Here is a 24,278-nt window from a genome sequence, read left to right on the forward strand (position 1 = left end):
AGCTCACAATTTTTATCCGATTTCAATGAAACTTGAAATATAGGTTTATCGTGAAACTCGGACCAAAACTGACGGACACAATTTTGATCTGATTTAGATGAAACTTGAAATGCATGTTTATAACCCAAATATCTTGTTTCCTTTCGATATTCGCACATATCGGATCGTAACTTCCTGAATTATGGCCCCTGATTTTAGGAAAAAAGGTGTGTTTAGCTTGTGGTTCCTCTAGAGGTCACAATTTTTATCCAATTTTAAAAAACATTTTAGTATATCACCGCTACACCCTAATGATGGTCGAGTTCGACCAAAACTGCCGGACAAAATGGCCGCCCCTTATACACAAATAGTGTAACATATGGTGTATCAAGGTGGTTGACCAGCTAGAGGTCACAGTTTTTCATCCGATTCTGATTAAACTTGGAATGCAATGTTTATATCCCAGAGATCTTGGTTCCTTTCGATATTTACGCATATCGGATGGTAACTTACTGAATTATGGCCCCTGATTGTACGAAAAATCACGCTTTCAGCTTGTGGTCCCTCTAGAATTCACAATTTTTATCCGATTTAAAAAAAAAACACGTGTGGATACATCACAGTTATACACTATTGATGGTTGAGTTCGAATTTTGTGAAAATCAGACCAAAACTGACGGACTAATAGCCGCCCCTTGTACGCAAACATTGTAAAAATATGGTATATCAAGGTTGTGGACCCTCTAGAGGTCACAGTTTTTATTCAATTTGATGAAACTTTAAATATATGTTTTTATCATGAAGATCTTCATTTTGATAATCACACTTATCCAAACATAACTTCCTGGATTATGGCCCCTGAATGGTTGAAAAGTCTCATTTTACTTTTAGCTTGTTGATCTCTAGAGGTCACACTTTTTTTTCCGATTTTAAAAGCCATTTAGATATAGAGTAAACCTCGTATAAGTCGGATTTGTATAAGTCAGATCTTTGCTCAACTCGGATAAAATCGTTTGGACCCTTTGATCCTGCACGATTTTCTTATTGAATTTGTGCGCGTAAGACGGATTTTCTAAGTCAGATCTTCACCCAACTCGGATCAAAATGTTCAGTTCATTTGATCTAATTCCGGCTTTTTTCCTTCGCTTAAGTCAGATCGGCGGTATGTTCACAACATGCCGTTAAAAATACGCCCCGCTCCGCCAAACTGCCTGGCTGACGCCATTGAAATCCAAATACATGGCAGTAGGCACTGTAAACCCAGGTATCGTTTAATCTTGTGTATCTAGCACTAATTTCTTTCACATTCGTTTAATATCAAACCTTTGTTTAAAAATTCGTAAAAATCGTTTAAAATCACCAAAAATCATCTAATTTGTACATGTGTCCAGTTTAAAGCTGACTGATTAATTTTGATAATGAGTGTCCAATTTACAAGTATTTAATTTCCTGATCACTGTTCAAAAATTAATCATTATGCATCATTAATCAATTGGGTTGTTTATTTTTTAACAATGATTGAGAAATTAAACACTTGTAAATTAGATTTTTATGATTATGATTTTTATTGTTTTTTATACACATTCTGACAAAGTCTTAATTTTTGAAATATTGTTTTATTGAAGGCTATATCATAAACGTACAGAATTTTTATTTTAAAGCAATTTCAAGTATGGTTGTCAAGTGACAATTGTGCAGTGTGTCTATCAATTGACGAATGAATAAAAACTTTTGCCAAGTTACGTGACTAGTTACCTGATCGACAAAGACTAGAAATGTCATGGTGCCCTATCAGCTTATTTTGACTACAGCATTTTCTGATACTGGCAATAGTTGAAAAATGCTAATATTTTAGATCATCGACTTACGAAGCGCGAACGTTTCATCGAATAAACGAAGACAATGATTAATTTATTCTGAAATATTACGGACGTGAACTTCAAGACGGTACGTGAATTAAATATGGAAAATTTTCAAAAGGGTGTACCTGTCGTTATTTTTGTGGCAATCACATACATTAAAATATGACATTCTCCACAACAAATTACCAAGAATTTTTTTGTTGAAGTCTAGTTATATTAAAGGAAATGGAGCTTATAATTAACCCATATCCTACGGGACCTCAATTGACCAAATTCTAGCCAGTTCGTTTCAAAATGAATAAAGGACCCTGATGCTTACCCATCTCAAACATATATAAGATGGCTGCCTAGTGGTTGCATTGTGTCTTTCTCTCCAAGTTTCTGGCAATTTTAGTCTTTTAGAGTTAATTTTGGATTACAATTTTTTACATCAGACATGATAATGATATTGTGAATTACTATATTTGGAGTAACTTTGGAAAATATTAATAGGTTTGATAAAATTAAACACAAAACGTTTGTATAGTGAGTTTCATCATGATCACCTACAGCAGAGATGAGTTGATTTCGATAAGTGGTGAGTTGCTGTTCACTTGTAGGATTACACAAGAGGTTTATAATCTGTTTCCTGAACTTTCTTTCACTCAATCAAGTTATCACCACTGGACTCAATCTAGTGAACAAACTATTAAGGTTAGGGTAAAAAACAGAAGGAAACTTGGCTATAAATCAGCTAGGTGTGTGAATCTTAATAATCTTGTAAACATTAAAGGGGAAGACCAACGATTTTTAACAAGGTTTCCATAAATCTTGAATTTATATTGATAATTAATCCCCTCTGTAACACAAACAAAAAAGTTTTTGTAAGCGAGAAATTAATTTTTATTAAAACCGGAAGTGACATAGTTGGTTCAACACGCTGAAATGAAATTATTGAAAATGCTATTTTATGGGACGCTGAAAATCTAGAATTTTCCATTTTAGAGCCTGTTGTATGGGAACTTAACTTCATGTACCAGAAGTTTCAGAAAGATCCATTGGACAGTTTTTAAAAGAAAGGAAAATAAGAAGATATTTAACGATATTTAGCAAATAAATGCTAGTCTGATACCAGTGTGTTATCTCCCTTATACCATGAGAAGATATAACGATTTTTCGACTTTTTTCAAAGATTGTGGCCCTTTTTGGACCATTTATACTATATTGAGGCTTTTAAATCTGGATTCACACCCTAGACCACCGTTAGGACTCTAAGTAACAGAAGTTTAAGAAAGGAAATAAGACAAGTTTACGGGATGAAAGCATCTGAATAGCCCCCCAAAATGAAAATACTAGATTTTCAGCGTCCCATTATATATTGCCTAACCAGCGAATTTTTACCATTTAGATGTCATACGATCGTCCATTGTTCGGGCCATCCAATGACAATTAGTTGTTTTGATTCGATGAAATCTTACGTAGTAATCACTTTTTTTGCAAGATCACCATTTTTTTGCTTTATAGTTTTTTTTTTCTCAAATTATCGGATATTTTTTCGACTACTTCCGGTTTTTGGATCATTGTCGGGATAGTTTTAACAAGTTGTTTGGTTACCAAACCTTCTGTACAAGAAGTTTCAGAAAAATCCATTCAGCTGTTTCCCAACAAAGAAAAATAGAGATCAGATAAAATGGCCCTGAGAAATCCTATTTTCAAAAGTGTCAAAAATATCAAAATGTCAAAATATCGAAAATTAAATTTCAATAACTCAATACATTAACAGAATGTGCTTGATAACGATAAGAGGATACTTGTCGAAACGTCGTGCTATTAGAATAAAACCAGTGATTGTTTCCCATAAAAATTGTGTTCTGTTATTGTGTACCCCAATCACTAAATGCCACTTAAAGATTAAACTCAATACATATTATACCTGGTTAGAGTCGTAATTAGGACAGCTATCTGAATGTATTACCTTTTTTTTTGAAAATCTGTTAAAATAAAGAAATAATAGAGCATTTTCCAAAATTTCACGATTTTTCAACTTTTTTCGATTTTCAGTACGTTATTTTACCTATTCCAGAAATTTCAATGTCTTATTGGATGGATTCATGCACAATAATACCAGAGGGACTCTCGATAGGGAAAGTTTGAAAAAAAATCCTTGGAGTAGTTTTCGAGATATAGGCGTCCAAAAACGCTCCAAATCAGAAAATATTTGATTTTCAACATGTCATATTTTGCTGCCCTCTCATAGGATTCGTGTGAAATTGGTATCATATGATGGTCAAATCCCTGGGCTACCCACCGATACCTTAATTTCTTTAATCCGTTGATACTGAGTGGAGAAATCACGTCTTTCCCAAAAGCACCCATTTTTTGCGTTTTCTTCAAAATATCAGACAATTTTTCGGCCACTTCCGGTTTAAGGATCCTTGTCGAAATAGCTTTATCAGTTGGATTTGGACTATAACTTCATGTTCCAGAAGTTTCAGAAACGTCGATTCGGACGTAAAACGAAACTCAGGCTCACAAAATGGGCAGAAAATTCGAAAAAAATCGAAAAATAAAGGGTGATAACTCTGAATGAAAGTTATATTACTGGAATCGGATCGCCTTCAAGTACCCAAAAATGTAGGTCAAATTTGAAAATTTTGAAAAATAACAAAAATTGTCTCCTAAACAACGTATTTTCAAATTTCGAACGACAAATGCCATAGATGACTGTTCGAAATTGAAAAATGTGAGATAGCCATTGTCTCGGAAAAGATTCAGGGTTTCCAAAAATGTTAATTTTTTTAAAATAGGTAAAGAATTGGCGAAACCACGGCCGATTTTTGATTTATTGCTACCGTTCAAAATTCGGCCACTCCCGGTCTGCGCAGAAGTTTCAAAAATACTTTATCAAGTAGCCACCACATGGTTTCCAGATAGAAAATTGAACCCCAGATCGATATCTGTTTTCGATCATGGAGAAATAGGCTCCCGCGGTAAATAATAATAATAACTAGACCTGCAAGCAGCACTGAACCGGCTTTCAGGAATCAGACAGGAAGTGTGTCATACAATAGCCCATTTATCGAGCTATCAAACGATACATTAGATGTTCTGATCCGATCACACCCGACGGTGAAATCCTGATTGTTGCAAGAGCACCGATTTTTTTACTGTCTTTTTTTTTAAATATCGAATATTTTTTTGACTACTTCCTGTTTACGGATCATTATCGGGATAGATTTAACAAGTGGTATGGGAACTTAACTTCCTGTACCAGAAGTTTCAGAAAGATCCATTGGACATTACACCATTAGAAGCAGATTTACAGATATAACGATTTTTCGACTTTTTTTCAAAGATTGTGGCCCTTTTGGACCATTTATACTATATTGAGGCTTTTAAATTTAGATTCACGCCATAGACCATAGGTTTAAGAAAGGAAAGAGAGAAGGTTTCGAAATAAAAGCGTCTGAATAGACTCAAAAAAAGAAAATAATAGATTTTGAGCGTTCCATTATATATTGCCTAACCCGCGAATTTTTACTATTTAGATGTCATAAGATCGTCCATTGTTTGAACTATTCAATGACACTTTAGTTGTTTTGATTCGGTGGAATCTGGCGTAGTAATCACTTTTTTCGCAAGATCGACATTTTTTTTACTTTTTACGGTTTTCCAAAACGGAAAATACTAGATTTTCGGCGTACGATAATTTATTTTCTATCCATCTAAATCGCATCATTCAGATGTCATATGATAGTCCATTAATGGGGCTATCCCGCGATACTTTAGTTCTTTTGATCCGCTAAGATCTGATGGAGAAATCAAGTTTTTCGCAAGAGCGCTAATTTTTTTTAACCTTTTTCTTCATTTTTTGAATACGTCCGGTATGGAGATTATTGTCGGGATAACCTGATTGGCTTATCAAATAGCCACAGGGCTATGTAATGATATATTACATTGTCTGATCAGATAAAATGCCCCTTGGAAATCCTATGTTCAAAAGTGTCAAAAATTTCAAAATGTCAAAATATCGAAAATTAAATTTCAATAACTCAATACATATTATACATGGTTATAATCGTTATTAGGACAGCTATCTGAATGTATAACTTTTTTTTGAAAATCTGTTAAAATAAAGAAATAATATTGAATATTTTTTTGACTACTTCCTATTTACGGATCATTATCAGGATAGATTTAACAAGTGGTATGGGAACTTAACTTCCTGTACCAGAAGTTTCAGACAGATCCATTGGACAGTTTTACCTCTCTTATACCATTAGAAGCAGATTTACAGATATAACGATTTTTCGACCTTTTTCAAAGATTGTGGCCCTTTTGGACCATTTATACAATATTGAGGCTTTTAAATTTGGATTCACACCATAGACCACGGTTAGGACTCTAAGTAACAGAAGTTTAAGAAAGGAAATAAGAGAAGTTTTCGAGATAAAAGCGTCTGAATAGGCTCCAAAAAGGAAAATAATAGATTTTCAGCGTTTCATTATATATTGCCTAACCCGCGAATTTTTACTATTTAGATGTCATACGATCCTCCAATGTTAGGGTGACCCATGTACTCGCAGAAATACAGTCCACCGCTGATAGTTCGAGACTACCACTGAAGCGTGCACATTCGCCGTGCCGAGACCAACTTTCTGACAGTATGATACTATAAATAGCCATGGCACGTGCAATTCTCTACAAATCTATCAACTAATACAGCCGTAAAAAATTTATTGTTGACGATTTTGAATAGCAGTTAAATTAAGCTTCTTGGTTATTACAGCAGATTTAGAAATTACGTTCGTTTCATTTTTTAAATCGCTTTATCATTAACTGTACCGTTAAGAGCGGCATCTTTTGGTTTAGTACAAATAATATCTCTGAATCACTCGGGTTAGGCAGGAACATGATACTAGCAGTAGTTTCATTTTACTTTTACAAGCTTCTTAAAACGATTGTTGAGCTACCTAACGTGCTTATTTCTAAATTCAATTTCTTGTTCTAGCTTTCTGTTACGTTTCGTAAAAAAGTAGTCTTGATTATCCCGACCTGTCAATCAGACGTAGAATGGTCGATAGACTGGTTAAGCGAGTCTAATTTTCAAAATAAGGGCACGTAACCTATCTTTTACTCAAAAGTGTCTGGATGTTATGGATGACTCTTGGAACCAGTTTTCAGTCTATTATTTATACATGATTAATGGTCATAGCTTATTAAGTACAACATGATCGTTTATTTAATGACTATAATTGTGTGAAACTGATTTGAGGCTTGGCATATATATAAATATTGTGGCGTAATTGTCGAGATATATGGAGATATTTATTTATGGTGGGTCACCCTACCATTGTTCGGGCTCTCCAATGACTCTTTAGTTGTTTTGATTCGGTGAAATATTACGTAGTAATAACTTTTTTCGCAAGATCACCATTTTTTTTCCTTTTTATGTTTTTTTTCCCTCAAAATATCGGATATTGTTTCGACTACTTCCGGTTTTTGGATCATTGTCGGGATAGCTTTAACAAGTTGTCTGGTTACCTTACCTTCTGTACAAGAAGTTTCAGAATAATCCATTCAGCTGTTTTCCAAAGAAAGAAAATTAGAAGATCATTTTCAGTAATTTAAAGATTTTTCAAGTTTCTTCAAGATTGAGGTTCTTTTTGGACCAGTTATATTATTTCAATACTATTATTTTTGGACTCACGCCATAGTCCACCGATAGGACTCTGAGTAAAAAAAGTTTAAGAAAAATCATAGTTTTCGTTTTCGAGAAAATGGCGTCTTACAATGCTCCAAAACGGAAAATACTAGATTTTCGACGTACCATAATTTATTTTCCAGCCATCTAAATTGTATCATTCAGATGTCATATGATAGTCCATTAATGGGGCTATCCAGCGATACTTTAGTTCTTTTGGTCCGCTAACATCTGATGGAGAAATCAAGATTTTCGCATGAGGGCTATTTTTTTAAACCTTTTTTCTTCATTTTTTAAATACGTCCTGTATGGCGATTATTGTCGGGATAGTTTTAATAACCGGATTGGCTTATCAAATAGCCACAGGACTATTTAATGATTTATTACATTATCTGATCAGATAAAATGGCCCTGAGAAATCCTATGTTCAAAAGTTTCAGAATAATCCATTCAGCTGTTTTCCAAAGAAAGAAAATTAGAAGATCATTTTCAGTAATCTAAGGATTTTTCAAATTTTTTTCCAAGATTGAGGCTCTTTTTGGACAACTTATGTTATTTCAATGCTTTTATTTTTGGACTCACGCCATAGCCCACCCATAGGACTCTGAGTAAAATAAGTTTAAGAAAAAACGTAGTTGTTGTGTTTGAGAAAAAGGCCTCTCAAAATGCTCCAAAACGGAAAATAATAGATTTTCAGCGTTCCATTATATATTGCCTAACCCGCGAATTTTTACCATTTAGATGTCATAAGATCGTCCATTGTTTGAATTATTCAATGACACTTTAGTTGTTTTGATTCGGTGGAATCTGGCGTAGTAATCACTTTTTTCGCAAGATCGACATTTTTTTTACTTTTTACGGTTTTCCAAAACGGAAAATACTAGATTTTCGGCGTACCATAATTTATTTTCTAGCCATCTAAATCGAATCATTCAGATGTCATATGATAGTCCATTAATGGGGCTATCCAGCGATACTTTAGTTCTTTTGTTCCGCTAACATCTGATGGAGAAATCAAGATTTTCGCAAGAGCGCTATTTTTTTAAACCTTTTTTTTTTCATTTTTTGAATACGTCCGGTATGGAGATTATTGTCGGGATAGTTTTAATAACCGGATTTTCTTATCAAATAGCCACAGGGCTATTTAATGATTTATTACATTATCTGATCAGATAAAATGGCCCTGAGAAATCCTATGTTCAAAAGTGCCAAAAATTCAAAAATGTCAATATATCGAAAATTAAATTTAAATATTTCAATACATATTATACATCGTTAGAATCGTAATTAGGTCAGCTATCTGAATGTGTAACTTTTTTGTAAATATTTGTTTAAATAATAAAGTAATAGAGCATTTTCTAAAATTTCACGATTTTTCAACTTTTTTCGATTTTTAGCACGTTATTTTACCTATTCCAGACATTTCAATGTCTTATTGGATGGATTCATGTACAAGACTACCGGAGGGACTCTCGATAGGAAAAGTTTAAGAAAAATCCTTGGAGCAGTTTTCGAGATACAGGCGTCCCAAAACGCTCCAAATCAGAAAATACTTGATTTTCAGCATGTCATATTTTGCTGCTTGGTCATACTATCTGTATAAATTGGGCATCATACGAAAGTCCATTCCTCGGGCCACTCAACAAGAAAAAAGACATCGATGATGGCTATAGTACTGTTTATATACCCTGATCTAGGGACACGTGATTGTTATGTACACACGCACGTGTGAGTTTTGTTTACTTTAAACGTTGAATTTAGTCCAGATTCTAGTGACGTCACAAGAAACATGCAATCATAAATCCTCGAGCCCTCGGGCTATATATTCATATAATTCTTCTCATCCATCGCGCCCTTCGGGCGCTCGGATGAGAGTGGAATTATGCCCCTGGATTGTATGAAAAATTGCTTTTTATATGCCCACATTGAAATGTGGTTGTATATTGTTGTCGTCCCCGTCCATCTGCCTGGCGTCCAAAATTTCATGAAAATTGGACCAAGACTGTCTGGCAATAGTAATACCTACGTTATGGACCCCTAGATGTCACAATTTTTTTCTGATTTTGATAAAATTTAAAATATATGATTATTTCCTAAAGATATTGGTTCCTTTCGATATTGATGCAAGTTGGATCGTAACATCCTGGATTATGGCCCTGGATTGTATGAAAAATTGTTTTTTATATGTCCACATTGAAATGTAGTCGTATATTGTTGTCGCCCCCGTCCGTCCGTCGGCCTGGCATCCTCAAATGCTTGTGTACGCTCTAGATGCTAAAATTAATACCCGATTGACTTTGAATTTGTACACAGTGTTTAAGGTCATGCGACGAAGAGACCTATTGATTTTCAGCGATTTCCGATAATTTTCTGCCAGAGTTATGGCCCTTGATCACTTTGAAAAATCTTGTGGACACTCTAGAGGCTAAAGTTAATATCCAATTGACTATAGATTTATACAAAGTGTTTAAGGTCATGAGATGAAGATGCCTATTGATTTTCAACGATTTCCGATAATTACTGCCAGATTTATAACCCTGGATCACTTTGATATTAAATGTTTTGTATACTAAACGTTAGTATAGGTCAGAACTAGAAACCAAACAAATTCTAAAGAATTCTTATAATTACTTAATAAGTTGTTACTCGTAATCAGATTTTAGTGTGTTGTAAATGTTTTCATTACTGACAACCCATGAGGTTGGACAGGCCACCCTTCTCCTTGTCAAGTACAACCGTGGAATCTAAACCACGCCAGTGGACTCAATGACAGACCTTATGATATGCTACCCATTCGGCTACCCAACCCCCTATAAGAGAGTATAAGATTACATTTATTTAAAGAAAGAAATTAAAAAAAATAAACAAATGCAATTATATAAATTTCCTCGTACACAACAATACCATACACCACTAGTATTAATGAAAAATGTATATAATAATAATAATAACATCATCATTTTTTAAAGTGTATTAATACTGGAGAACGGTTTCTAATGTGCTGTTCAGGTTCTTATATTCACAGAATACATGTATTTACACAGATATCAGGTCTTGTGCCCATATACACTGTACAAAATTGAAAGATATATACCAACCAGTAAATAAAAGTACATATAAGAGAAAAACAAACAGTAATTACCTAAGTAAAATGGTTCTAGTAAAATGAATTAGAAATGAAATGGTCTAATGAAGATGGGCATATACGCCATACAGTGTGCTATAAAGCAAATTTTGCCTGGGCTCAGCACTGTGGCCTACGTTTATATCAAATTACAACTGCCAAGGGATCTTTTTACGTGCACACCAATGTATACACAGGACCTCGACTAGACTGCTGTCCTTGTGCCTTGTCAGCCCTCCGCCTGCACCACTGACAAGGGGAAACCGTCGGAAATGAATTAGAATAAAAAAGTAAAATAAAAACATATAGTAAGCATAAAGTGACAAAATATAATATGAAAATTTATTGACATGTACAGTACATTTAAGTAAAACATATTTAAAATATGTAATATTAAAAAAACGCTTACAAAAATACATGTATACAGGTGTAGGCCTACTCACATAATTTCATCAATATCATCATCACTATTAAAATCAATGTCACTGTCAGCATATGTTTGGCTGTCACTTTTATATTCGAACAATATACACAAAACCATACAAGAAAGTTTTCACTTGTAACAAGTACATCTATTACTGATCTATCTGTAAAAGTGTAATGCAGCTTGATTTACATTCACATTGAAAATTTTGTTTGGTGCTTGATCTCTAGTCACCCTAACCCTGTCATTTGTTCAATAGAGTTTAACAAGAGAGGTTTAAATTTCCACAGCTACAGTCAGGCAACCTGGGAGGAATGCGCCAGAATATGCCCCCTTTTTGACTGGTGATGCAGAGGCAGAAATAATTCTTCATACATATTTTTTTAAAAAAAAGTAAGTGCACTTGTACCAACTCATCTATTTCGGTTCTAATTTTCCCCATAACATGGGGGTTGGATGGCCGAATTGTTAGCACGTGCGCACTGTATCATAAAGCCTGTCATTGAGTCAACAGGCTTGGTTTCGAATCCCCGGTTGTACGTGACAAGAGTAGGGTCGCCTGTCCAACCTCGTGGGTTTTCTCTGGGTCCTCCCCTTTCCTCCCACTGTTAAAGACCCCTACGTGCAAGCGAATTATTGAAATAAAATAATTAAACCATATGTTAGTCCCAAAATGACCTAGTTTGTGTCGAGTGGACGTTAAATCCCATTTCTCTCTCTCCATAACAACTTGTTGGGTATGAGTACTGCACATTGTATTTCACCTCAATAATGCTGACACAGTCTTAACCATAGTGGTCTTCTGTCTTTGTCTGAGTGGACTTCTCTATTGGTCTGAGTGGTCTTGGGCGGAGTAGTCCTTGGTCTGGGTTGTCATGCATTTGGGAGAATATCTTCATCAGCTTGCATTTGCAAGAAATATGATCCGATCCCCTTAAACAAATTAACCAGACCTATTATCTTATTCTCTTTTTTTTTTTTTTGCTGCTTGTTTCTAAACATCACTTTCTTCAACAATTTAGGAATCGTGATAATGTTTCATACACAGTTTGGTAACGTGGAATGTGATAAGTAGGCCTTGTAGCCTCTACCATACCTCAGTCCAGTGAGAGTTTTGTCTGCACATTCCTGACTCAGACTGGAGTTCTGATTCAGCTTTGTCCAGCAAATCGGCATTTGTCTCCGGCTCATTTCCATCTAATTTGATCCACTGGTTAGCACATACCTTAAATTTTTCCCAGCTTGTCGCAGTGAACGGTTTTAGCTCAGTGTTTTAACAAAATGTACTCGAGCTATGCAGTTTTACTTTAGCTATCCTTCCGCCATGTACCGTTATAACAAAACGTAAACAAAGAGCAGGTGACCTTTCACCACATGACCTGTTGAACTTTTCTTCGTGTATGTTTGATTGGCCAATTATGTCACGTGATCTGTTTAAACCGAGTCACCGCGAAATTCAAATACCATTGCACATTGACAAGTAAGCCCATATTTAATTTACGTTTTCTATCAAACGTCAAAGAATTGATAAAAGAAAAGTTGTGTGACAATACAAAGTCATACTAGAAGAATTAGATGATGTAGGTTTTTTTTCACCCGAAAATGGTCGGGACGGAGAAACAGAAGCAAGCTAGCTAGAAATTTCACACCACGGCCTATAACTATGATAATACTTAAAATGTTAATATCCGATTGACTTTAAATTTATACACAGTGTTTAAGATCAATACATGAAAACACCTATTGATTTTCAACGGTTTCTGATGATTATGGCAATTGATGTTAAATCTTTTATATGCTTAATGTCAGAATAGGGCAGAACTAGAATCCAAATGGATTGTTACTTGTAATCAGATTTTAGTGTGTTGTAAATGTGTTTTAAATATGTTATATTCTGACAATAGAAAAAAATATGCGATTGACTTTGTTAATATCCGATTGACTTTAAATTTATACACAGTGTTTAAGATCAATACATGAAAACACCTATTGATTTTCAACGGTTTCTGATGATTATGGCAATTGATGTTAAATCTTTTATATGCTAAATGTCAGAATAGGGCAGAACTAGAATCCAAATGGATTGTTACTTGTAATCAGATTTTAGTGTGTTGTAAATGTGTTTTAAATATGTTATATTCTGACGATAGAAAAAAAATATTCGACAACCCTTGTTGACTCCCTGGATGACTCAGCTCCTATGGGTGTATGTTTCGTTGCCTGGCAACCTATCGTATATTTTTAACTTGTTCTTTGTCCGTCTCTTGCAAAAATTATTATAGCACCAACACCCCTATTACAATGCAAGATTTTTTTTATGGAGTTTTCTCTGTTCTGTCTGAAACCAGACAAATTCTCGCCCCAATAACATAATGTTACAATGTTACTACAAATCATGTATCTTCCAGAATGGTCTCAATTCATAAGATCTTGTTCTCGGATGTTTCCTTGAAAGCTTCTTTGGTGTGTTGACGGATAAGATAATGAAAATTAATATTTGTGTCTGTGATGATTATTGCAAACATAATGGGGTTATTATTAAAGATATTTGTTGTCCCAAGTTTCACAGTCACAGAAAAAGCCTGTTTACGCATGCAATTTAAACATCAAAATATAGAGAAATGATGTGTAATTTTACATTGGGTGACCTGATAAACTCGACTTTTCTGCAACTGTTTTTAAACTTTTAAGATAGAAGAGTTCCACAAAATTTGTCATCCAAGTTATTGATCTACAAAAAAAATATATGCGAGATGATTGTGCCGTGAGAAGATGGGTCCTATTGATTTCCATGTTGCCTATCCATCTCTTGCTTGATCTATTAGTAATACAAGATTTATATAAACGGTCTAGGTAGAATGCAAAAAGTATAACAAATATTTGTTAGCTATGTGAACTCCCCATGCACAACACCCTTTATAGGCCTACTCTCAGGGAAGATGAGTTAAAATATCCCAATTTGAGCATTATTTCTATAAAATCAATGTTTTGCATTTTCAGCTTTTGCATTGGTAATGATTTTACTCATCCGTTACTTTGCTTCAATCATTGTTTGGCTGATTCTAACAGTAGCTGTTATTGCCAGCATAGGTAAGATTATGTTGTATTAACTATGAAATAGTTTGTTTCAAACTTTTGCCAGTTGGACATTTGTACCCGTCAATATTTATGCAAACCTAACCCTACCACAAAAACTCATAGTATGTCTATCGCGATATAATTTAGTTACTGGTAATAATAAGTTGACAACATAAGTCAACAGCATGGCTTTAAGTTTATGGTTCTAAAGTATGTCACATACAATCGTTTCAAGGAGCTAAATATCTATGCTTTGGAACCGGAAACAGACGAAACTGGGTCAAAAAGCACGTATTTATGTATTATGGATGTATATGTATAAACTGATTTACATTCATCTTCATGCACACACAAGTAGCATGGGTATATGTATAACCGCTAGGTTCTTCAATAACTAATAAGTCTGGAATGGTTCTTCAATCTTTTAATTCCTGGAACTTATCTCTTACAAATGACAATAATTCAATACATACGATGTACACTTACAGCACAGTGGATGACCGAGGTAGCTGCTACTAAGTCAGGTGACCAAATGACTTCATTATTGATGTATATTAGCCTTTTTATATTCTAACTATAATTGGATAAGCTCAAGTGTTGACATCAAAACATATACTATACAGGATTATCACTAGAGACATTAACATAAATAAACAATAATGGATTAAATACTTAACTAATTAGCTTCTATCCTGATTTATATTAACCATGAGAAATTAAAACCTATCTAAAACTGACTGGTCATTATGCTTGGTCATATATGTACTATATGTAGTCGTCACAATGTCAGTCAGTCTGTTGGTCTGTCAACAGTTGGCAAAGGTCGCAATTTGTATCCGATTATCATGAAGCTTGAAATTTATGTTTATAACACAAAGATCTCGGTTCTTTTTGATAATCACACATATCACACTGCCCGTCAAAATGCCCGCTCTCCATACGCAAATAGTGTAAAGTATGTAATACCAAGGTTGTGGTCCCTCTAGAGGTCACAATTTTTATCCGATTTTGATGAAACTCAAAATATATGTTTATATCCCAAAGATCTGGGTTCCTTTGGTTACTTGCACGTTTCGGATCGTAACTTTCTGGATTATTGCCCCTGATTGTACGTAAAATCGCTTTTTTTTAGCTTGTTCTCTTTCCATCTCTTGCAAAATCTGGGCATATCTTGCATGACAATTGCTTTTTAATAGATTCATTTCAAATTTGGTGGGCAGCATTGTGGTAATGAGATGATTAACTCTAGCGATATTCAGCATTCTCCGACTTTCTGTTGTTATTATTACTACAGTAGTGTGCCCCTTTTATATATGAAATTAAATGAAATGGGGTTTAATGTCCTACTGTTCTGCTTCGACTGGGCTAATGAAGACTGGCATACACGGTACTGTTTGCTACGAGGGAAATTTTGTCTGGACAGCGGCGCTACAGCCTACTCTTATATATCAAATTCCAACTGCAAAGGGATCTTTTATGTGCACTCCAATGTATACACAGGACCTCGATTTTTCCGTTCCATCTGAACGTCTAGACAGCTGTCCTTGTTGATCTCCATACTGCACCACTGACAAGTGGAAACTACGCCAGAAAATCTTAATGAACTTTTTCGGTTAACACCGAGAGCCCCTGTTATATAACGTGTTCAGTGGCACTTTACAAAGTGACAATGTAATCATACCCCCCCCCCCCAAAAAAAAAGCAACAAGATTATGGACATATTAACAGTTGTATACAGAGTCAGATAAAGGCTTGTTTAAATAAATGTGTTTTAAGTTGTTTGTTTAAAAGAATATAGAGATTATTTCATAAAACAGGGGCTTTAAAGCTAAAAGAGCGTTGACCATAAAACACTAGTTAACCAGTTTTGGGCTTCAAAAGTAGTTTGACCAGGTGTATAAAATTCTAAAAGTTCTGTGAGGTAAACAGGGGCTTAATTATTTAAACATTTAAAAGTAAGTAATAAAATCTTAAAATCAGTTCAATATTTAACAGGTAACCAGTGTAAATTATACAAAACAGGAGTCGCATTTCTTAGTTAAAGTAACAAGTCTAGCTCCAGTATTCTTTACTTTTTGTAATTTATCAATTCAATAAGCTTTTAAGGTAAACCAACTAAAAGTGAATTAAAGTTATTAAAAAAAGCAGTTTACAAATATTAAAAATTGCGCCAACCCTTGAGTAACCCCAGATGACAAGCAGGGGACTATTAAAATGGGTTCGTCCATCCCTTCTGTCTGTCTGTCCGTCCGTCTGTCTGTCACACTTTTTGGTTCACAATACTGCTCCTTCTAATTGAGCTAGAATGTTCAAACCTGGATGTAGGTGTTTATTAGGTCAATGCCTTGATGGAGTTCAAAGATGAGCATTTTCTGCTTAGGGTAAGCAATTTGATTGGTTGATGATTTGGGACATGATAACTTTAGTTCTAATTAATTCACTAGGAAATCGGTACCGTTTAATCTAGCGTATATAGCGTTAATCTTTACTCTGTGTCTAATTATTCATAAATATTGTTGAATTTCGGCGAATATTGCTCAATTTGTACTTCTATCGAATTTCAATCTCACTGTTTAATTTTGATTTCCAGGCGTCTAATTAACTAGTGTTTAGTTTCTCGACACGTGTTGAATTATAATCGTCCCGTCTAATTAGCACCACTGTTCAATAATTAGTTGGACCGTCCCGAGACGTGATTAAAATCAGTCAAGGTGTCCAATTACGCAAGGTGTTCAATTTTGTTGTCAAACGTCTAATTCCATGTACGATGTTCAGATATTACGATGTGTTTAGTTGTGGGTCATCGTTCAGTTTTGCCGTCGAATGTCTATTTTGCCGCACGATGTTGAAATACTGTAATAAGTGTTAGTTTTAGTACTGACCTGTTGCGATACGGTAAAATATTATTTTTCAGGATTCATACGACGGCAGGTATCAGTAGAAACGTCGCGAAGGTTTGACGAAACACCATTATCATGTCTTTTTTTTTGGTGAAATTGCCACAATATATAACTCGGTGTAGTAGTCGCTATCGTGTGACACAATAGGCCTTGGTGTAATTTTACACTCAAAATTAACGGTATTTATTTGTCATAAACAATCGATGTCAAAACGATATACTGCCACGATGTTATGAATGTTGAATATTTTCGTTAATAATACGGACGCGTTAGTTCACAGTGAGAACACTCGCGTTCACATATTCTGCACGATATATATGTGGTTATATTTTCAACCAGTCATGTGTAGAACATTTAAAAGGACACGTATGCACAAGACTATACATGTATTACAAAGTTTAGATATTTATGCTGTGTTCAAATTGTTTTGCATATTTACTGTATTAAGAGTGTAGTTAAGAATTACTCTTGAATTACGGCAAAGATAGACTTTTAAATTGCAAACTATAAAGGTATTTTGGTTATCGGTCTTACAAATAGAAATAAGACATAGAAATAAGAAATAAGTCAGACGTAAGCTCGTACTTACCGTAAAAATGAACTGAACGCAACACAAGTCTCCGATGTAAGAGAATATTAGTTAATTATAACCGCTATCAAATCCACACAAAAATCCAAGGCACTCGTTTTATTTTAGAAAAGAATAACTGTATTTCAATCAAAGAGCCTATTCCACATGAACCCCAAATCAATGATGAACTGTCAACTTGTTATGTAGTCATTCACGTGCAGATTAGTTTGAATAACAGAAATGTCCTGTGTATAAAAGATCAAAGAATAAAACTGCACGTAGCCACTTTGTTTATATAAAAGGGTCTCCGGCGCACTTTAAGGAATTATTTTTGACTCAACATTAACCATTGCCAATTTTTTTAAATCATGGGATAAAGTCAATCAACAAACAATACGGGTCTACTTTATTACAAAAACATTGGTGAACTTATCATTTTGTCTAAAATCATAATGCTAATCAGCAATAATACTATTGTTCTTTATTACAAAGACATCAGTGAACTAATCTCTGCCGTGATGGCAAGCCAAGCTAGTTGATTATTAGGTAAATAAAACAATATAAACAACCAATGAGTAAAACTGATTTATTTCAATCAATTTATATACGAGTCAAGTATTACCTTAACTGACACCTGCTCAACTTGTAAATTCCAAATACAAACTGCTTACCGTATTCATGCCATAGACACTAATATCCTAATTTAAAAAGAACTTTCCGTTTCCAATAATTATCACAGACACGAATATTAATTTTGATTGTTTTATCCATCAACACACAGAGTAAACACATCTAACAACCAGATCGTATGAATTTGAGCCTCTTCAATAGTTTTAAGCACATCAAACAGTGTAGAATAAATTGCCTAACAGAAAAATCATGCTTTATAAGTTGTTAAAGGGACGTGGGGCTATTTAAGGAATGATGTTTGTGCACAATACAATGAAATAATTACCACCGGTGTGAGGAATTATTTTGACAGAATATGTCAACTGCAAATATGATGACTAAACATCAGTTTCTTCAGAAGACGCTCTACATGCACAAACTTTCAAGTCTGTACCGATTTTAAAAAATTAAACAATCCCACATATCTGCATTCCTAAAAACAGGAGTTTTACCGTAACACAGTAATCACAATTACTCGTTACAAATTTGTACTACATGTAACGAGTGGAATGGGGGTCCGGCCAAATCACGACGAATAACTTCTTAGTTAGTCATATTGTAAGTGTAACTGTGTTTTCTTTATTTTGACATTCTGCTAATTGAGAAACCATATGAGTAATAAATACAGGTTATTGAATGGACTGAAGCTACATGTCAAATCACAAATACATCGACATCTCTTTTCAAAATTTGTAATTATTACTGCTGACCAATTAACAATAAAAGTCATATTGTCAATACGACTACAGCAAGGTAACAGTTTGTTGTTAAAGGGGCGTCTACGTTCTGTCAATCGGTATCTTTTGAAGTTACTTGCCAATTCTCATTATGGAACTTTGATTGACAGTATGCATCCACCAGACTCTTTGGTACCGAAATGAAAAAGACAGCAAAGTATCTGACTGATATACGTGTCCATGGTATTTAGCAATCATTCAAGCAGAAAATGAACCAAGAATGTTTTACAATCAACAATGCTGATTGTTTGTTAGCCATTTTCTAACATATCTTCCAAGTTGAAACTATATGCTTCACGATTTTTGCACGAAGCTAGAATTATTGTCACAGGTAAATGCCAAAATTTCTAACGAAGACATTAATTCCAAAGAGCTATTTCTGCCTAGAAAGTATGGCAGCACGAAGTCAGTAAAATTTTATGATTGACGTCGCCATTCAGTCTGAAGAACAGTTCCATTCGACTTTTTAATTCCACCTTACTTGTTGTTCTGTAACCCCTAATCTAAAATGCTCTTTCGATCTTATCTAAAATAGTACATGCTACAAAAACATCGAATGAACTTAGTTATGACATCCCCATTCTTGATTAAAATTAAACTAAAATATATGATACAATTCCTTTTTATACGCCCACATTGAAATGTGGTCGTATATTGTCGTGGCCCTAGACCACTTCAAAAAATCTTGTGGACGCTCTAGAGGCTAAAGTTAATATCCGATTGACTTTAAATTTATACGCAGTGTTTAAGGTCATGAGACGAAGAAGCCTATTGATTTTCAGCGATTTCCGATAATTACTGCCAGAGTTCTGGTCCTTGATCACTTCAAAAAATCTTGTGGACGCTCTAGAGGCCAAAGTTAATATCTGATTGACTTTAAATTTATACGCAGTGTTTAAGGTCATGAGACAAAGAAGCCTATTGATATTCAGCGATTTCCGATAATTACTGCCAGAGTAATGGCCCTTGATCACTTCAAAAAATCTTGTGGACGCTCTATACACAGTGTTTAAGGTCATGAGACGAAGAATCCTATTGATTTTCAGCGATTTCCTATAATTACTGCCAGAGTTATGGCCCTTGATCACTTCAAAAAATCTTGTGGACGCTCTAGAGGCGAAAGTTAATATCCGATTGACTTTAAATTTATACACAGTGTTTAAGGTCATGAGACGAAGCAGCCTATTGATTTTCAGCAATTTCTGATAATTACTGCCAGAGTTATGGCTCTTGATCACTTCAAAAAAATCTTGTGGACTCTCTAAAGGCCAAAGTTAATATCCTATTGACTTTAAATTCATATACAGTATTTAAGGTCATGAGACGAAGAATCCTATTGATTTTCAGCAATTTACGATAATTACTGCCAGAATTATGGCCCTTGATCACTTTGAAAAATCTTGTGGACGGTCTAGAGTCTAAAGTTAATATCCGATTGACTTTAAATTTATACACATTGTTTAAGGTCATAAGACGAAGAACCCTATTGATTTTCAGCAATTTCCGATAATTACTGTCAGAGTTATGGCCGTTGATCGCTTTGAAAAATCTTGTGGACGCTCTAGAGGCTAAAGTTAATATCCGATTGACTTTAAATTCATATACACAGTGTTTAAGGTCACGAGACGAAGACGCCTATTGATTTTCAGCAATTTCCGATAATTACTGCCAGAGTTATGGCCCTTGATCACTTTGAAAAATCTTGTGGACGCTCTAGAGGCTAAAGTTAATATCCGATTGACTTTAAATTGATACACAGTGTTTAAGGTCTTGAGACGAACAAGTATATTGATTTTCAATGAATCATTATGACTTGAACAGCTAAATCCATGATGTTAAAAGTTTTGTATACTAAACGTTAGCATGGGGCAGAACTTTATAAAAACCAAACAAATTCTAATGGTTTTCTGATAATTACTTAATGAGTTGTTACTCTTAATCAGATTTTAATGTATTATAAATGTTCCATTACCGAAAAAAGTAAAAATATGCGACAACTCTTGTTGACTGCCCGGACGATATAGCTGCTGTGGGCGTATGTTTCGTTGCCTGGCAACCTATCTTTAAATTGGCTTTCTCTGAAATAAAGTTTGGCAAAGTTATGCGTTACATAAAAGCATGAAATGTATTAAGTAGGTTTTATTTGATCTTCAGCAAAAAAGGGTCGTCGTTCTATAATAATAAAAAGAAATAAAGAGTTAGAATTATTAGTTTATTTTCATGTTTTGTCTTACACAATAGACATTTTGTTAGCGTCTGACACATGTGTATTAATTCTACAAGCCCTGTGTTTATTGCCCCAGATAATCGCACTACCCTTCAACCCAAAATGCTTTCTATAGATCCCATTTTATGTAATATATGATTGGTGCAATACCCATGGTGTTAGTCTTAATTGCGAAGACATTTAAACAAAAGGGTCTAATCAGGGTAGGGAGTCGACGTGTACACACGTAACCAGATGCGTGGGATTTATTATTCGTTGATGTGTTGTCAGTGTGGGAAATACTATTTTAAATGGATATATAAATACACGTTTTATGATTGTTGACGAAACGGTATGTGCATCTCAAGAAAGCTTTGCTTCGGAACCGTCTTGTCGCCATTAAAAATCCAACATCTGTTTCACCTAATGATCTTGAAAAATAATCCCCGGATAATGACAGGCATTACAGATACCTGCCGTTGTATGAATCCTGAAAAATAGTATTTCACCGTATCGCAACAGGTCAGTTCTAAAACTACCACTCATTACAGTATTTCAACATTGTGCGGCAAAATAGACATTCGGCGGCAAAACTGAACGATGACCAACAACTAAACACGTCGTAATATCTGAACATCGCACGTGAAATTAGATGTTTGACAACAAAATTGAACACCTTGCGTAATTGGACACCTTGACTGATTTTAATCACGGCTCGGGAAATTGAACGGCCCAACTAATTATTGAACAGTCGTGCTAATTAGACGGGACGCTTATAATTCAACACGTGTCGAGAAACTAAACACTAGTTAATTAGACGCCTGGTAATCAAAATTAAACAGTGAGATTGAAATTCGATAGAAGTACAAATTGAGCAATATTCGCCGAAATTCAACAATATTTATGAATAATTGGACACAGAGTAGAAATTAACGCTATTTACGCTAGATTAAACGGTACCAATTTCCTAGTTTAAGTGAGAGTAATGAAACTTGGTGTATAGTTTCATTACATTAATACCTTGACTAAGTTCGATAATGATTGGTCGAGACTTTATAACACAATAACTCGCCTTCTAATTGAGGTAGAATGTTCACACTTGGTGTAGGTGTTCATTAGGTCAATGCCTTGATGGAGATCGATGATAAACATTGTATGCTTACAGTAAACAGAGATAAGCAGTCTGATTGATTGTTGCTTTGGGACACAATAACTTTGGTTAATTAGGTGAGAGTGATGAAACTCTGGGCATAGATTCATTATATCATTACCGTGACTAAGTTCGATGATGAGAATTTTCGGCTTAAGCTCAAGTACAAATTGAGCAATATTCGCCGAAATTCAACAATATTTATGAATAATTGGACACAGAGTAGAAATTAACGCTATTTACGCTAGATTAAACGGTACCAATTTCCTAGTTTAAGTGAGAGTAATGAAACTTGGTGTATAGTTTCATTACATTAATACCTTGACTAAGTTCGATAATGATTGGTCGAGACTTTGGAACACAATAACTCGCCTTCTAATTGAGGTAGAATGTTCAAACTTGGTGTAGGTGTTCATTAGGTCAATGCCTTGATGGAGATCGATGATAAACATTGTATGATTACAGTAAGCAGAGATAAGCAGTCTGATTGATTGTTGCTTTGGGACACAATAACTTTGGTTAATTAGGTGAGAGTGATGAAAGTCTGGGCATAGATTCATTATATCATTACCTTGACTAAGTTCGATGATGAGAATTTTTGGCTTAAGCTAAGCAACAGTAAGCAATTTGATTGGTCAAGACTTTAGAACATAACAACTCTGCTTTAATTGAGGTAGAAATTAGAATGTTTAAACTTGAGTAGATGTTTATTACTGAGTTCAATGATTAACATTTTGAGCTAAAACTAAGCAGAGCTAAGCAATTTCATTCATTAGTGATGCTTTTGGACCAGATAACGTTGATTCTATCGGATATAGAGAGTGATGAAACTTAGTGTATAGTTGATAATCAGTTTGATTGCTTAAAACTTTTGAAAAAAATAAATGTGCGATTAATTAATGTGTGTCATCTATTTTGGGATTTAGGTGGGGGACATCAGCCTCACTGTTGGCTTGTTTGATTCAGAGTGCATTACTGAACAAGAAGACAATTTTGAGGATCTGTTACCCTTCCCAGAGGGAATCAAAGACATTGATAAAAGCCTGTTAGCAGACACAGTAGAATTGCTTTGAAGGTAGCAGACTCTTTCAGACAGGCTCCTATTCAAAATTTGTGAAGAAATATGATAAGTGAGATAGTAAATGACAGCCTCGAAAAAATTGTGACTCCACTGAAGGAAGAAGTGAAATGTTTGAAGATAGAGCTAGCTAGAGTTACAAACTACCTGAACAATAAAATACAGATGAGATCAGATGAGCTGGAACAGCATAGCAGAAAGAATTGTGTCAGAATAAATAAAGAACAAAATAAAGAAGATATTGAAAAGAAGTCACTTGATGTTTTGCAGATTGTATGCCCTAATGTTATTTCCAGTGATATAGATAACTGCCATAGAGTTGGTAAACCAGAGAGAGGTCCAAGACAGATAATTCTCAGATTTAATTACTATACAGTAGAAAGATATTTAGTGGCATGAAGCAATACAAGAACCTACCAGGAAATGTCTACATTAATGAAGATTTGACAAAATATAGATCATATGTGTTTCGTCTTACAAGAAAGGCATACAAATCTAAATCCATTTGTCAGTGTGTATGAACAGTGATGGTAAGGTGTATGTAAGACTTAATCCTGTCCCAGGAGAAGAATTTGGCAAGGTCAAGAGAATTTTAACTCCCTTAGACATATCAGGCTGCACCCCTAGCGGGGAGGATATAAAAAAGTATTGCAGTGAATCCATAATGCCAGTTCCCGAATAACATACCCACAGAAACACTCAAATCACATTAAAACATTTGTTATGTAATTTTATTACCTACCTTATCTACCATAGTATTTATCTATGTTTAGGCAACAATGAAACATCTGACATCTAAATTCTACATTTGTTTAGC

At 34.6% G+C, this 24,278-nt stretch overlaps 1 protein-coding gene across 3 annotated transcripts in view; it reads left to right on the forward strand.

Annotated features, from left to right (window-relative positions):
• LOC126817150 (choline transporter-like protein 1) overlaps positions 1-24,278 on the forward strand; it is a 427,912-nt gene that overhangs the window by 206,052 nt on the left and 197,582 nt on the right. For all 3 annotated transcript variants that reach the window (XM_056100629.1, XM_050543993.2, XM_056100630.1), the window contains one exon: positions 14,073-14,162. In XM_056100629.1, coding sequence (XP_055956604.1) covers positions 14,073-14,162 — 90 coding nt within the window. The remainder of the gene's footprint in view (positions 1-14,072; positions 14,163-24,278) is intronic.

This window comes from Patella vulgata, chromosome 4, assembly GCF_932274485.2.
Source record: "Patella vulgata chromosome 4, xgPatVulg1.2, whole genome shotgun sequence".
Lineage (NCBI taxonomy): Eukaryota > Metazoa > Mollusca > Gastropoda > Patellidae > Patella > Patella vulgata.